Source organism: Lepus europaeus, chromosome 5, assembly GCF_033115175.1.
Source record: "Lepus europaeus isolate LE1 chromosome 5, mLepTim1.pri, whole genome shotgun sequence".
Lineage (NCBI taxonomy): Eukaryota > Metazoa > Chordata > Mammalia > Lagomorpha > Leporidae > Lepus > Lepus europaeus.
Window position 1 is genome coordinate 125,926,379 of NC_084831.1, and position 13,057 is coordinate 125,939,435.

The 13,057-nt window shown below is 41.4% G+C and overlaps 1 protein-coding gene across 1 annotated transcript in view; it reads right to left on the reverse strand.

Moving 5' to 3' along the window:
- Nucleotides 1-255: 255 nt before the first annotated feature.
- The window catches only part of SLAMF1 (signaling lymphocytic activation molecule family member 1), a 37,750-nt gene continuing 24,948 nt past the window's right edge, over nt 256-13,057 (reverse strand). Inside the window, exons 5-7 of the mRNA XM_062193716.1 lie at nt 8,588-8,661; nt 1,741-1,833; nt 256-306 (exon numbers count right to left, since the gene is read on the reverse strand). Of these exons, the coding sequence (XP_062049700.1) occupies nt 256-306; nt 1,741-1,833; nt 8,588-8,661 (218 nt within the window). The remainder of the gene's footprint in view (nt 307-1,740; nt 1,834-8,587; nt 8,662-13,057) is intronic.

A 13,057-nucleotide genomic window follows, 5' to 3' on the forward strand; every position in this document is an offset into this window, starting at 1 on the left:
AGATGAAAAGCTTATCAGGTAGCTCTTTGTCCTGTGCCCATGCCCATGGCAGAGTGGGTTAAATGCTTGAGAAGCCTCACTTCTTTGTCCAGTGCATAGTTGTCCATGGAAGAAACACCACTGGGAGGTTGGTTCGAGAAGAGTACAAAGTTATAGAACGTCTGTCATGGAGAACCTGGGGCCTGGGCCCAAGGTCAGTGTTTATTTTGGTTCCTCTACGTTCCTTCAGAAAGTCCCTTTGCTGTGTCTGTGGTGTCAGCTCTCTGGAAGTGTCACACTGGCGTAGACTGTGATGGGATTTGGTTCCTGCAGACAAAGCAGAAGCAGTCTGTGAGCGGGGGGCATGCAGCACTAGCTTCACTGCTTAGAAAAGGGAAGGATCCAGCAATCAAGCAGCAGAGTGACTTGTTCAGGATGGGTCCATTGCTGGAGGCAGCACTCAGGTGCCTGGCTTCTGCCCCACGTGGACATTAATGGGCTCAGCCCATTTTCCAGCAAAAGCAAGCTGCCAGGGAGACCTGTCCCAGGGACCTGAGGAGCAGCATGCAGTGTCTTATCTACATGTGGCCCTCTTCTCTCTCCTTCCCTTGCAAGGAAAACTTTTTTTTTTTTAGTAGTTAGACACGGAGCACAAATTGGAGAAACCAAGAGAGTTCAAAACTACTGAGCTTTTAAATGGGCTAGCAAGACCCAGAAGGAAGTGGTACCAGCAGGAGAGCAGGAGGCAGGGGAGGAGAGAATCATGTGCAAAGATCTCTCAAAGGGCAAGGAGCATCAGAAAAAGAAAGAGGGAATGGGGAAATTTAGGAGGTTTTGGTATATAACGTGAAATATACTGTTTTCCTTCCCAAATAAATGCTATTAAATAAAGATCTATGATCTTTTTTACATAAAAGCTTTAGAGGTCAGATTTACATTTTTATCTCCCTCTCATAGTACTGAGAATAGATCTCAACATGAAAGTCTATTTCATCTTGAAACAGGGTACCCACCCAGGCATACCTGGGTGTGTATGCAGGAAGAGCTTTGAAGAAGAGGCATAGATGTAGGCATCATGGGCTCTCTCATAAAATGTACTGTTTAACAGAGTCCAGCTGGAATATGGATTTCAGCCCAGATTTCTGCTCACTTAGTAAAGGAAAGATTCCTGTCAGAAGTAAACCTAGTCCATGGGTAGGATAGGTGAGTCTTCTTCTGAGTTGCACATAACTCTATGGACTCATATGTAGAGTTCCATCCCACATATCCTGACTAAATGGGGCTGGATGGAGCCTCTGCATGAGCATTTTTACAGAGCTCCCCTGATGATCTATTCTGCAGCTGGAGTTGGAATTCTCGGACTGAACCAGCAATTCCCAGACTAGAGTATATCAGAACAACTTGGGCTATGTTGATTTTTAATGAGCAGGTCCCTGGGTAATCATAGACATTGGAAGGCCCCAAGCATCTTCACTTTGAGCAAGTGTGCCAGTTGATTCTGATGTGGTCCTTGGATGACTCTCAGAGAAACACCAGCCAAAAGGGAGGGAGCCATAGCTCACCCTATGTCAGTGGGTGCAAGGGTTTTTATGAGAGCCTGAAATCAAGGCCACAGGCACTCCTTGCTGTCTGCTTGCTGTGGCCTACCTTCCCCAGCCCACGACTCATCAATTTGCTCCATTTCGTCTCTACCAAAAAGACCCTTCCTCCCCACCTTCTTATTCACACTCTGCAGAGAGGAGGCGCAGAGAGATGCCTCACCTGGACAGACTCTGGCACAGGCTCTGCAGCAGCCACATAAATGGTGGTGCAGGGGTCCTGGGTTACTGGGGTCTCAGGTGTCTTCTGAAGAGGCTATAAGAGAAGAAAAGCAAGCAGATTAGCTGAGCAGCGTGCTAATTCCCACCCAACTCTCTCACAGAGAAGCATGGATCCAGGAGGCCTTGTCTCAGAAAGCACCTTAGGGTCAATTGGGTCAACCTCCATCCCAGGTGTGGATTCTCTCTCAGCTTCCCAAGGAACTCAATTCTCCAGGCTTTGCTTGGACTCCCCAAGTGACATCTTGGAGCTCATAGTCTCCCAAGGCAGTTCTTGTTCATGATTCTCAGGTAATTTAAAAATCTTCCTCATAGGAAACCAAAATTGATGTGGCTCTTCCAGGAGCAGCCGAATGCACAGGATTTTAACAGAATTGTCTCCCTCGACACACAGAGCTCATTCCATCGCATGCTGCTGGTCCTGCTATTGCCCACTCTAACACATGTCTTTTCATTTGCATCACAACCGTTTTGAGTGTTCAGTATAGTTGCTACTCACATTTGACAGATGATGAAGGGAAAGCTCAGAAAGATGAACTACTTTCCTAATGTGCAATTCAAGAAGTATCAAAGCCAAGAGTCCCACCAAGGTCTTTTAACTGAAAGAGCATGTTCTTCCCAGAACTATTCTTTGGTTATGTCAACTTATACTGACCCATCCTTTACTTAAATTCTTCAGGTATAAAAGTCTAATTCACATATTGTGGCAACTCTATGCTTATCTAACACACTTTGATATATTTATTCACTATCTCTCCATTCAGACTGTAAATTTCTTGAGAAATACCATACACACACAGATATATTTACATTCATAAGAAAACAGTGCTGGGTACAGTTTAAAAACATTTTAGTTGATACATATTGATGTTACTTTGAATGAATTAAAGTCCATAATCCCAAGACAAAGTCAGTGTAGGAGTAAGATCATAACCTTGTAAGATGGGAATGACATAACTTATGATAAGGAAGTCATCATTTAAACACACTTTGGGAACATTGGTGATTGGCTAATGTTGCTTTCCACAAGATTTGAAACCACAACTCCTGTGTTATAATGGGAGAGAGCTAGCAATTGCATCATGTAACCCAAGAGTTAAGGAACTTGAAAAGTTTATTGGAGGAAAGAAGATTCAAGGTAGGACATGATCCATCTCTTCATACATTTGATGGATTTAGATTTGTCTGTAGAGCCTCTCAGGGGTTGGAATTTGTGGGAAACAGTTTGATTCAATGTAATGAAGAACTTTCTAATAGTGAAAAGACGATCAACTGTGAGCTAGACTTCCTTGAGAGGTAGAGATCTCCCATTATTGGAAGTGCTTCTCGTGCTTTTATTGTGCACAGAAATTACCTGGGGATCTTGTTGAGAGGTTGGCTCTGGGGTGGGGCCTCAGAGCCTGCATTTCTGTGATCCCAGGTGATGCTGATGTTGCTTGTTCTGACTCTATTTTAGTAAAAAGGGACTTGTCAGCACTTTAGAGAAACGTTGTAGAAGACGATTCAAGCAGTAATTGGGAGGTTCAAATGGATGACGTTGAAGATCTGTATAATTTTTAGATATCACCTTTTGAAGAACATTTGAATTTAAGGAAGAAATTTATGCAGCAATGAGATGGATAAGGAGAATATGAAAGCAGTTCATTAAGATAACTCCATTTAGTCTCCCTGACTGGAATAATTTATGCTTTTAACATTTGCTTTTTATATTTTAAAATAAATAATTATTTTTATTTTTTATTGAAAGGCAGAGAGAGAGAGAGAGAGAGAGTTCTTTTATTTGCTGGTTCAGTCCGTGAATGCCAGCAATAGCCAGGGCTGGGCCAGACTGAAGCCAGGGTGCTTGGAACTCAATCTACATCTCCCATGTGAGTGGCAGAGACCCAGGTACTTGAGCCACCACCTACTCCCTCCCAGGGTCCATTAGCAGGGAGCCGGATTGGAAATGGAGGAACTGAGAATTAAGCCAGGCACTCAGACATAGGATACAGACATCCCAAGCAGTACTTAACCACTGTACCAAAGGTCTGCCCCCTTTTAATATTTAATTGAAATTTTCAGAAATGAGAAAAATAAATAATAAAATAAATAAAATAAATCACTCAGAGTCCTATCGGTACTATACACATTGTTAAGTTTCCCTTCAGAATTTTTATATAAGCATAGGAACATAAATGTAACAATTTAGTGCATTTTTCAAGGTTAGTATCTTCAGTTAGGGCCACTGATTTGCACACACCCAGGGGCATCATTTACAAGCAGCTCCTGGGGCACTATTTTCACATGTTCTTTGTAAATGGTGGCCCCTGGAACTAAACATGAAAGGCAGCAAGCCTAATAAGTCCAAGGAGAGTTCTTAGTAGATAATAAACATTTGCTGAATAACTTTCCATGTTATCGTGTTGTTGGTAAGGATATGATGCAGCTAGTACAAGTAAGAAAAGAGAACATGTTAATTTTTGAAAAATGTCTATAATATAATATAGACATTAGAGATATTAACAAAGGAAACAAAGGATATGAATAAGTTTGAGTGGGTATTGTTATATCAAACAATAATAATTATATCTCATGTGCTTAAATATATGTGAAATTAAAATAATACTCCCTAAATGGTACATAAATCAGGAGGTGAAGTTATAGAGGAGCTAAAGTGCTAAGACAGAAAATGAATAACAAACTTTGGCAAGTCTAGGATGCATTTTGTAATTTCTAGAACAGTCACTGAACAAACAGGGAAAGATTGTTTAATTACTGATAGTGAAGATGGAATAATAAAAATAAAAATAAATCCCCCACCAAAGAAACCCCAGTTTGAGCTTCATTAGTGAATTCTCGCAGATCAACCCTACTAAGCATTTCCAGAGAAAGAGGAAATATACACCATGGTGGGTTGAATTGTGGCCTTCACATGATGTGTCCAACCAGAATCTCTGAATATGATTTTATTAATATGATTTTATTAAGAAGACAGGTCTTTGAAGATGAAATTAAAGTAAGGATTTCAAAACGAGATCACCCTGGATTAGGTGAGGTCCTTAATCCAGTGCTGAACATGCCTGACAAATGCAAAAGGAGAAGCCATGACTTAACAAACTGATTCTGAAATATATAAGAAAATGCAAAGGACAAAAATGGCCAAAAACTCCTGGAGACAAGAACAAGTGTGAAGGCTCATTTTATCAGATATCAAAATTAATAATAAATCTGTAATGAAAATAGTATGACACTTGTGCAAGTAAAGCAAATAAACAGATCAATGTGATAGTCTAGAGAACATCAAATAGATCCACACACATATGGAAGCTTTATTTGTGATAAAAAATTACCCTACAGTAGGGCAAACACATTATTTTCAATAGATGACTAATAGGACAGTCACATGGAAAAACACGACATTTGATTCTTCTCACACTCTACTCTAAAAATCTTATAGTTTTTCAGATGATAAAATATTTTCATTACCTAGGAATGGAGATTTCTCAGGAGCACAAAAATGCTAACAGTAAAGGAAGAGATTACCAAATTGCTATACACTAAAATTAAGAACTTGTCTTTATTGATATCTCTGAGACATTGCAAAAGCAAACCACAGATAAGTGAAGGTATTTCCTAGATATGCAACTGATAAAGGGCTCATATTCAAAACAGATAAAAAACTCATACAAATCCATTTAAAAGAAATGAAACTCAAAGGCAAGTGGGTAAGAGATTTAATTGGCACTTTGAGAAAGTATTTTAATATGATTAATGCAGGCCAGTGCTCTGGCTTAGCAGCTAAAGCCACCGCCTGCAATGCTGGCATCCCATACGGGTGCCGGTTTGAGTCCCAGCTGCTCCCCTTCCGATCCAGCTCTCTGCTATGGCCTGGGACAGCAGTAGAAGATGGCCCAAGTGCTTGGGCCCCTACACCCACGTGGGAGATGCGGAATTAGCGCCTGGTTCCTGGTTTCTGATAGGCGCAGCTCGGGCCATTGCAGCCATCTGGGGAGTGAACCATCAGATAGAGGATCTCTTTCTCTGCCTCTGCCTCTGCCTCTCTAACTCTTTCAAATAAATAAATAAATAAATATTTTTAAAAAATGACTGCTGAACATAAGAAAGTTGTTGATCTTCCTTGATAAACAGGGAGATGCAAAATAAAGCCACGGTGAGACATATCCAACTGATAACATCAAGTCTTGGTTAGCATTTGTAGCAATTAACTCTCATATATAGCTGATAGAAAAGTAAGTTGGTGCACTCATTTTTAAAAAATTTGTCCTCAGACAGGCACTGTGGTATAGCAGGTTAAGATGCTGTCTGCAGCACCAGCAGCCCAATTGGTTGCCAGTTCAAGTCCCAGCTGCTCCATTTCTGATCTAGCTCCCTGCTAATGTGCTTGGGAAAGCAGTAGCGGATGGCCCAAGTGCTTGGGCCCTTTCCATTCTTGTGGGAGAGCTGGATAAAGCTTCTGGCTTCTGGCTTCAGCCAGAAAGACAGAGTTACAGAGAGAGAGAGAGAGAGAGAGAGAGAGAGAGAGAGAGAGAGAGAGAGAGTCTTTCACCCACTGGTTCACTCCCTAAATGGCAGCAATGGCCAGAGCTGGGCCAATCTGAAGCCACAAGCCAGGAACTTCTTCTGGGTCTCCCACGTGGGTGCAGGGGCCCAAGCACTTGGGTCATCTTCCACTGCTTCCCCAAGCACCTTAGCAGGGAGCTGGATCAGAAATGGAGCAGCCAGGACTCAAACCATCACCTATATGGGATGCCAGCACTGCAGGTGGCAGCTTTACCCACTACGCTATAGTGCCGGCCCCTAAATAAATAAATCTTAAAAGTTTGCCTTACTTAGTCAGTTTGAGGCTATGCATACTCTAGGGCTTATGAGTTCTACCTCTACTCAACAAAAATATTAAAATTTATGCATATATCTACCAAAAGACATGGGTATAAATTTTCATAGCTGCAGTTTTCATAATTACCTCAAACTGGAAATCAATAGTTACCTGTATGAGTAAATCTTAGTATATTCAAAGATTGGTAATATATAAAGTAATGAAAATAAATGCTTTATATCTAAGTTCAAAGACATGTATGACTCTCATGAGGGTACTCTTGAGTAAAAGAAGATAAATACAAGAGGAGAAACAGTAACAGATACATTTTTATAAAGTTAAACAATAAGAGGGAGGGAAACTAAACTGTATCTGTAGAAATAAGGATTGTTGTCATCCTTAGGCAGAAGTGAAGGAGTGATAATTGGGAGGTGGCACAGGAGGTCTGCTAGAGCTACTGGCAATCCTCTTGATCTGGATGGGAGTTGTATTATATTAGAAGGCTCAATTCTGAAAGGTGTAATTTCTCCTGAAATAGATCTGTAGGTGCAATGAAATCCTGATAAGATATTTTTCTTCTTGTGGTACTTTAGAAGCTGATTCTAAAATACATATGAAAACATAAAGAGATAAGAATAGCCCCCAAACTCTTGAAGATAAACAAGGTGGGGAGACTAGCTTTAACTGATATAAAGATGTGCACTTTAGGGTCCTCACTGAGCTGACATTTACATGTTGTGTATCTTTAGCACATATGTCACACTTTTTGGTGAATACAGGGAGATTCTAACGGCATGGGATAGAGTAGATGGACAGACACCATGGTAAAAATATTATGGCCAGTGGCAAATTAAGTATGTGAATATAGGGTGGATTAACATTATGTCATTGCAAAAACTGATGAAAGGAAGAGAGAGGAGAGAGAGAGGATTTGGAGGGGGGAGAGAAGTGTGGTTTTCTTCTTGGTCCTGTATTTATGGAATGCATGAAATCCGTTCTCTTTATATTAATAAAATGAAAATTCACCAAAAGGTGTAAATAAGGAAAAAAATGAACCTGATTACCTAAATTCATAAGTGCAAGAACTGAGAGGGGCTACTCTTGGGACTCAGATGTTTAAATGGAATTTGGTTCTTAGCAGGGAGCAAGAGATTGCATAATAACCCCTCTAGACCACTAGGGGGCAGAATAAATAAGAATTTTTTTTTTTTTTTTCCTAATTTATATCCTGGCCCTTGGAAATAAATTTTTTGGTTATCTGATGCAATTTTTCAAGATACTAATCAAAGCTATTTTTATCTTAACATCCTTTTTTATAGAATTTGCCTCCCCTCATATTCCAAATGGCCAGATTCTGGCCTATACATTCACCCAGCAGTACTTCCATGTCTGAAAAACTATATCTAACTACAATTTTTTAGCCTTCCTATCTCTTACTTCCAGTACATCCCCTCCTCAATCTCATCATGTCTCCAGTTTCCCCATCCTTCTCCGTCCAACGACTCCATCATCAGTTTGCTTTCTTCCATCTCCACTTTACAAAGCATCTTGCATCTAATTAGCCACACTCTAGTCATAATTCTCAAGATCCAATGCCCTCTTCCTTGTCCCTTTTGGACTTTGCAAATGCTTAGACTTGATCCAGACACAACTACACAATACATTTGGTAACATGGAGCTATAGGTGCCTAGGAAGCCGGGCTGGATGGAGTCATATATCATGTGTTTGCAGCTTCCTCATTTTGTTCCTATGAAGAAACATATGTTTACCCAGTGTTTTTCAGATAATAAACACTCCCTCACGACACTGAAGTTTAATGACCTTTAGCATTTCTCTTGTTCTTGACTTTTTCCCCCAATTTCCTCTGTTCTAGAACCCATGCAAGAACCATGAATATCAGACGTACAAGGTGGACTGGCCAGGAATCCCACAGGAAGCACAAAAGATTCATCCCAAAGAAAGAATAGAACTTACGCCTGATTTCTGGACTTGGGCATAGATAGTAAGGCTCTTCTCTTCCATCGTTGATTGGTAATGGTTAGCTTTGCCTGGGAGAGAGAAATGACAGTGAATATCTTCCCTCTGGCTTCCAGTATGAACTTTGTGCTCATTTTGTTCTTTACACCTCATGGCATACCCACTTTTCCCAAGAGTACCATGAAAACAAAGCCCTTTGTGCAAACTCTCGTGCATATTTGATGTTTGATGTTGGGTTAGTTACATGATCTCTCTATGTCTACTTCTCCATCTTTGAAATACCTGCCTCATTGAGCCCCTGTAATTAAAGGAGATGTTGTAAAATGTTTAGAACAGCATCTGGCACATTACAAATGACCAATATTTGTTGGAGGCTATTTTCATTGGTATTGTCATTGGTAATGTCATTCAATTATTGCAATCTCTATTATTGTCTGTGTCTTACAGCTTTTCTTTGGGGGAAGGCCTTGTTATTTGTATCTCTTTTGTACTTTGCAGCTGGTAGCCCATTGCTTTACTCACAACTTTCTCATCTCCTTATTTCTTAATGACTTGGTGCATATGTGGGATGGTATATGTATATAGAAGCAATGATCCACTTGGAACTATTTGAAAGATAAAACTATAATGTTATTCAGTTACCCATCATCTGGAAATTTTGCTGAGAGCCTAGGCCTCTGGAAATTAATAAGTTGTGGCATTTTAATGTTTAACCAGTTTAAAAAGTTTTCTTTTTAAATTATAAGAATAATTACTTTTATGATAAAAATAAAAATTATTTAGAATGCATAAAGTAAAAAAAAACTGGATCCCTCCCCTATTAACCAGTCCAGTTTCATTCTCAGAAGTTAGCAGTTTCAAAAGTTTGATACCTATCTGTCCAGGCCAACTCTGTATAATAGAACCTTCTGAGATAATGGATATGTTCCACATCTACACTAACGTAGTCACATGCCACATATGGCAACTGAGCACTTGAACTGTGACTAGTAAAACTGAGGAACTGAATTTTACATTTTTTATTTGAAATTAATTTTAATTTATTCTTTTTCTTTTTTCTTTTCCTTTTTTGACAGGCAGAGTGGACAGTGAGAGAGACAGAGAGAAAGGTCTTCCTTTTCCGTTGGTTCACCCTCCAATGGCCGCCGCGGCTGGCGCGCTGCGGCCAGTGCACCGCACTGATCCGAAGGCAGGAGCCAGGTGCTTCTCCTGGTCTCCCATGGGGTGCAGGGCCCAAGGACTTGGGCCTTCCTCCACTGCATTCCCGGGCCACAGCAGAGAGCTGGACTGGAAGAGGGGCAACCGGGACAGAATCCAGCACCCCAACTGGGACTAGAACCCGGTGTGCCGGCACCACAGGCGGAGGATTAGCCTATTGAGCTGCAGCGCCGGCTGTGAAATTAATTTTAATTTAAATAGCCACATGTGGTTAGTGACTATCATATTGGACAGCGTAGTTAAATGCAGCTCTTAACATGTAAATATACAATCTTGTGGGGATTTTTTTAAAAACACCAATAAGGTCATTATATATACACTTCTCTGTAAATGGACCTTTTCACTCAAAATGTATTGAGAACAATTTTCATGCTAGGGACAGACTTAAGCATGGACACCTGTTAGGGGATTATTGCAAAAGCTGGGTGCAGCAATGGAGGCTTGATCCAGAAGAAATTACACATTCCTTGGGCAGATTTATTTTAACATCAATTATTTATCTGCTTAAGAAACTGGAAGTATACACATGGTGGTTCCAGCTTAATTTTTTTTTTCTTCCCAGTTGATCCTGACTGAACAATGCATGTATGCATATATGTGAACACATGCACACACTTATAAAAAGGAGGGTGGAGGTACCAAAAGGAGTGCAAATTCTGAGTTCTGAGTTCTGAGCAATAGACCCTTCAAGTTGCAATCTGTGTGTGTTTTCAGTTAGACATGTCTGCCAGCACTGTGATAGGTACTGGAAGGGACACACATGAGTAGAGAACAGATTCTGGTCCTTAAGGACTTTTGGTCTTGCGGGAGAGCTCAGGACATTTAGGATTAGTAGGGGCATCTGAAATGGTTAGTCAGATGGAGAAAGAGTCTGACCCTTGAAGTTCAAAGAAACCACTGCATCAAGATAATATAATCTCACATTATTTTTTCCCAGTGCAAGAACAAATTTTCAGGAGCCAACTTGACTCAGCTCAAAATGAGCAAGGTCTTAGGGTCTAACAGAAAAGGTCTTTGCCTTATAAGTCGGGCATCTAAATATACACATATACAGACACACATTTTAGTCTGTGTCACCACCATTGTCTAACATTGGGCAAATCCAGCCATCTCAATGAGGCTGCAGACCACTTCATATCCTTTTCAGATGAAGCATAAAGTTGTGACTTCAATTACTTTAAGCCTGCTCTAGGTATTGTTTCCAGATGCTTCCAGGGCAGTCCTCTGCTGGCCATAGGATTTAAACACTGATGTTGTAGCTCACCTACATTATGGAGATGTGTGTGTGTGTGTGTGTATCATCCATACATCCACGGAAGCCACTATGTGCAGTGCTTTCTGTATATTGACTTAACCAATCCCCACAACAGTACTAAAGGTATGAGATTATCTCCATTTTGCAAGTGAGTGGTTTAGTCATTTGGTCACACAGCTCATCAGTGGCAAAGCCTACGTTTGCATGTAGTTTGTCTAATGCCAAATCCTATGTCCTTAACCAGTAGATTCTTCTGGACACGAACTTGCCAGAGTCCAGATGAAAATCTTCAGAGTCAGACCACATTATCTAAGAGCTGATACTATTAGAAGCTGCCAACAGAATCTCTTGAGTGGGGCCTATGCTGTGGCTCAGCAGGTTAAAGTCCTGACACCAGCATCCCTTATGGACACCAATTTGAGTCCTGGCTGCTCCACTTCCAATCCAGTTCTCTGCTAAAGTGCCTGGAAAGCAGCGGAAATGGGCCTTGGGCCCCTGCACTCAGGTGGGAGGCCCAGAATGAGCTCCTGGCTTTGGCTTGGCCCAACCAGGTCATTGCAGCTATTTGGGGAGTGAACCAATGGGTAGAAAATTCTCTCTCTCTCTCTCTCTCTCTCTCTCTCTTTCTCTGTTTCTCTCTCTCTCTCTAACTGTGCCTTTAAAAAAAAGAAAGAATCTTTTGAGTAAAGTTTTGTGGCAGGTCTAACACCTTAATACAAATTTTGCCAGGGGTTTGAGGCAAAGTTTTTTGTGTTACTGGTTTACAAGGACTAAATGATGACTGGAGGTGAGGATGGGCATGTATGTTGGGGAAGGGGCTGGGAGATTGCAGGATAGGGAGCACTATTCCCTTCATGGAGCAACCAGGTGATGAGAAGACTCTCATTGAGGAAAGAGCATGGTTATGTTCCCAATACCTTTGCTAGGGAGGTTAATGTGTATTAGTTAATCTGTTTTCTATGCCTGGTACCTCACTGTTTCTTTATAATGCAAACCAAATGTGGTTGCCCCACCCCACATCTCCTTAGGCTGTCAACATAATTTCTCTCTGAATCACACCCCCACCCTCTAGCTCCTCTCCAGCTGTTAATGAAGGAAATGAGACAAAAGTAGGTAGCTGTGCTATGATCTAGATTTTCTTATATAAGCAAAACCAATGCCAGAGTGCTGAGATAAGGGCTTTTCTAAAAAGGTTGTGTGTGGACAACACTGTTCTACTTGAGAATGAGATCAGCTATCAGTAAGGATCAAGTTCCATCTTTACCACAGGAAGACCAGTCAGGGTTCCTGCCCTGGTTTGGGGCAGGACGTTCTGACTCCAGTGTGGGTTGATAATAATCAGTGTGGTCAAAGGGAGCTTTTTCCCTGAGATATAGAATCAGAGGACAATTTGGGGGACAAGGCAGGAGGCACTACCCGTAGGCACTTGAATTGCAAGGAAATAATCATTCCTTAATGGTTTTGAACTACCTTGGATGACTTCTTGTTTAAGGAAATCAATGAAATTTCTGAATTTGGCTCCCCAGTGAATACTGTGTTAAGACCCTTGTCTGCACCACTTCAGCATCCTGTGCATACCTCTACTGCAGTACTGAAACTACCTGTATAATGTCTTTGACAGCAGACACCCGTGGCTCTTCTCACTAACTTACCCCATGCCCTAGTATAGAGGCTCAATATGTGTTGAATTAGACTGAATTAAGCCAGGTCCCAGGATACTTTTATTCCTTTATTATTATTATTATTTTTTATTTTTGACAGGCAGAGTGGACAGTGAGAGAGAGAGACAGAGAGAAAGGTCTTCCTTTTTGCCGTTGGTTCACCCTCCAATGGCCGCCGCGGCCGGCGTGCTGCGGCCAGCGCACCGCGCTGATCAGAAGGCAGGAGCCAGGTGCTTCTCCTGGTCTCCCATGCGGGTGCAGGGCCCAAGGACTTGGGCCATCCTCCACTGCACTCCCGGGCCACAGCAGAGAGCTGGACTGGAAGAGGGGCAA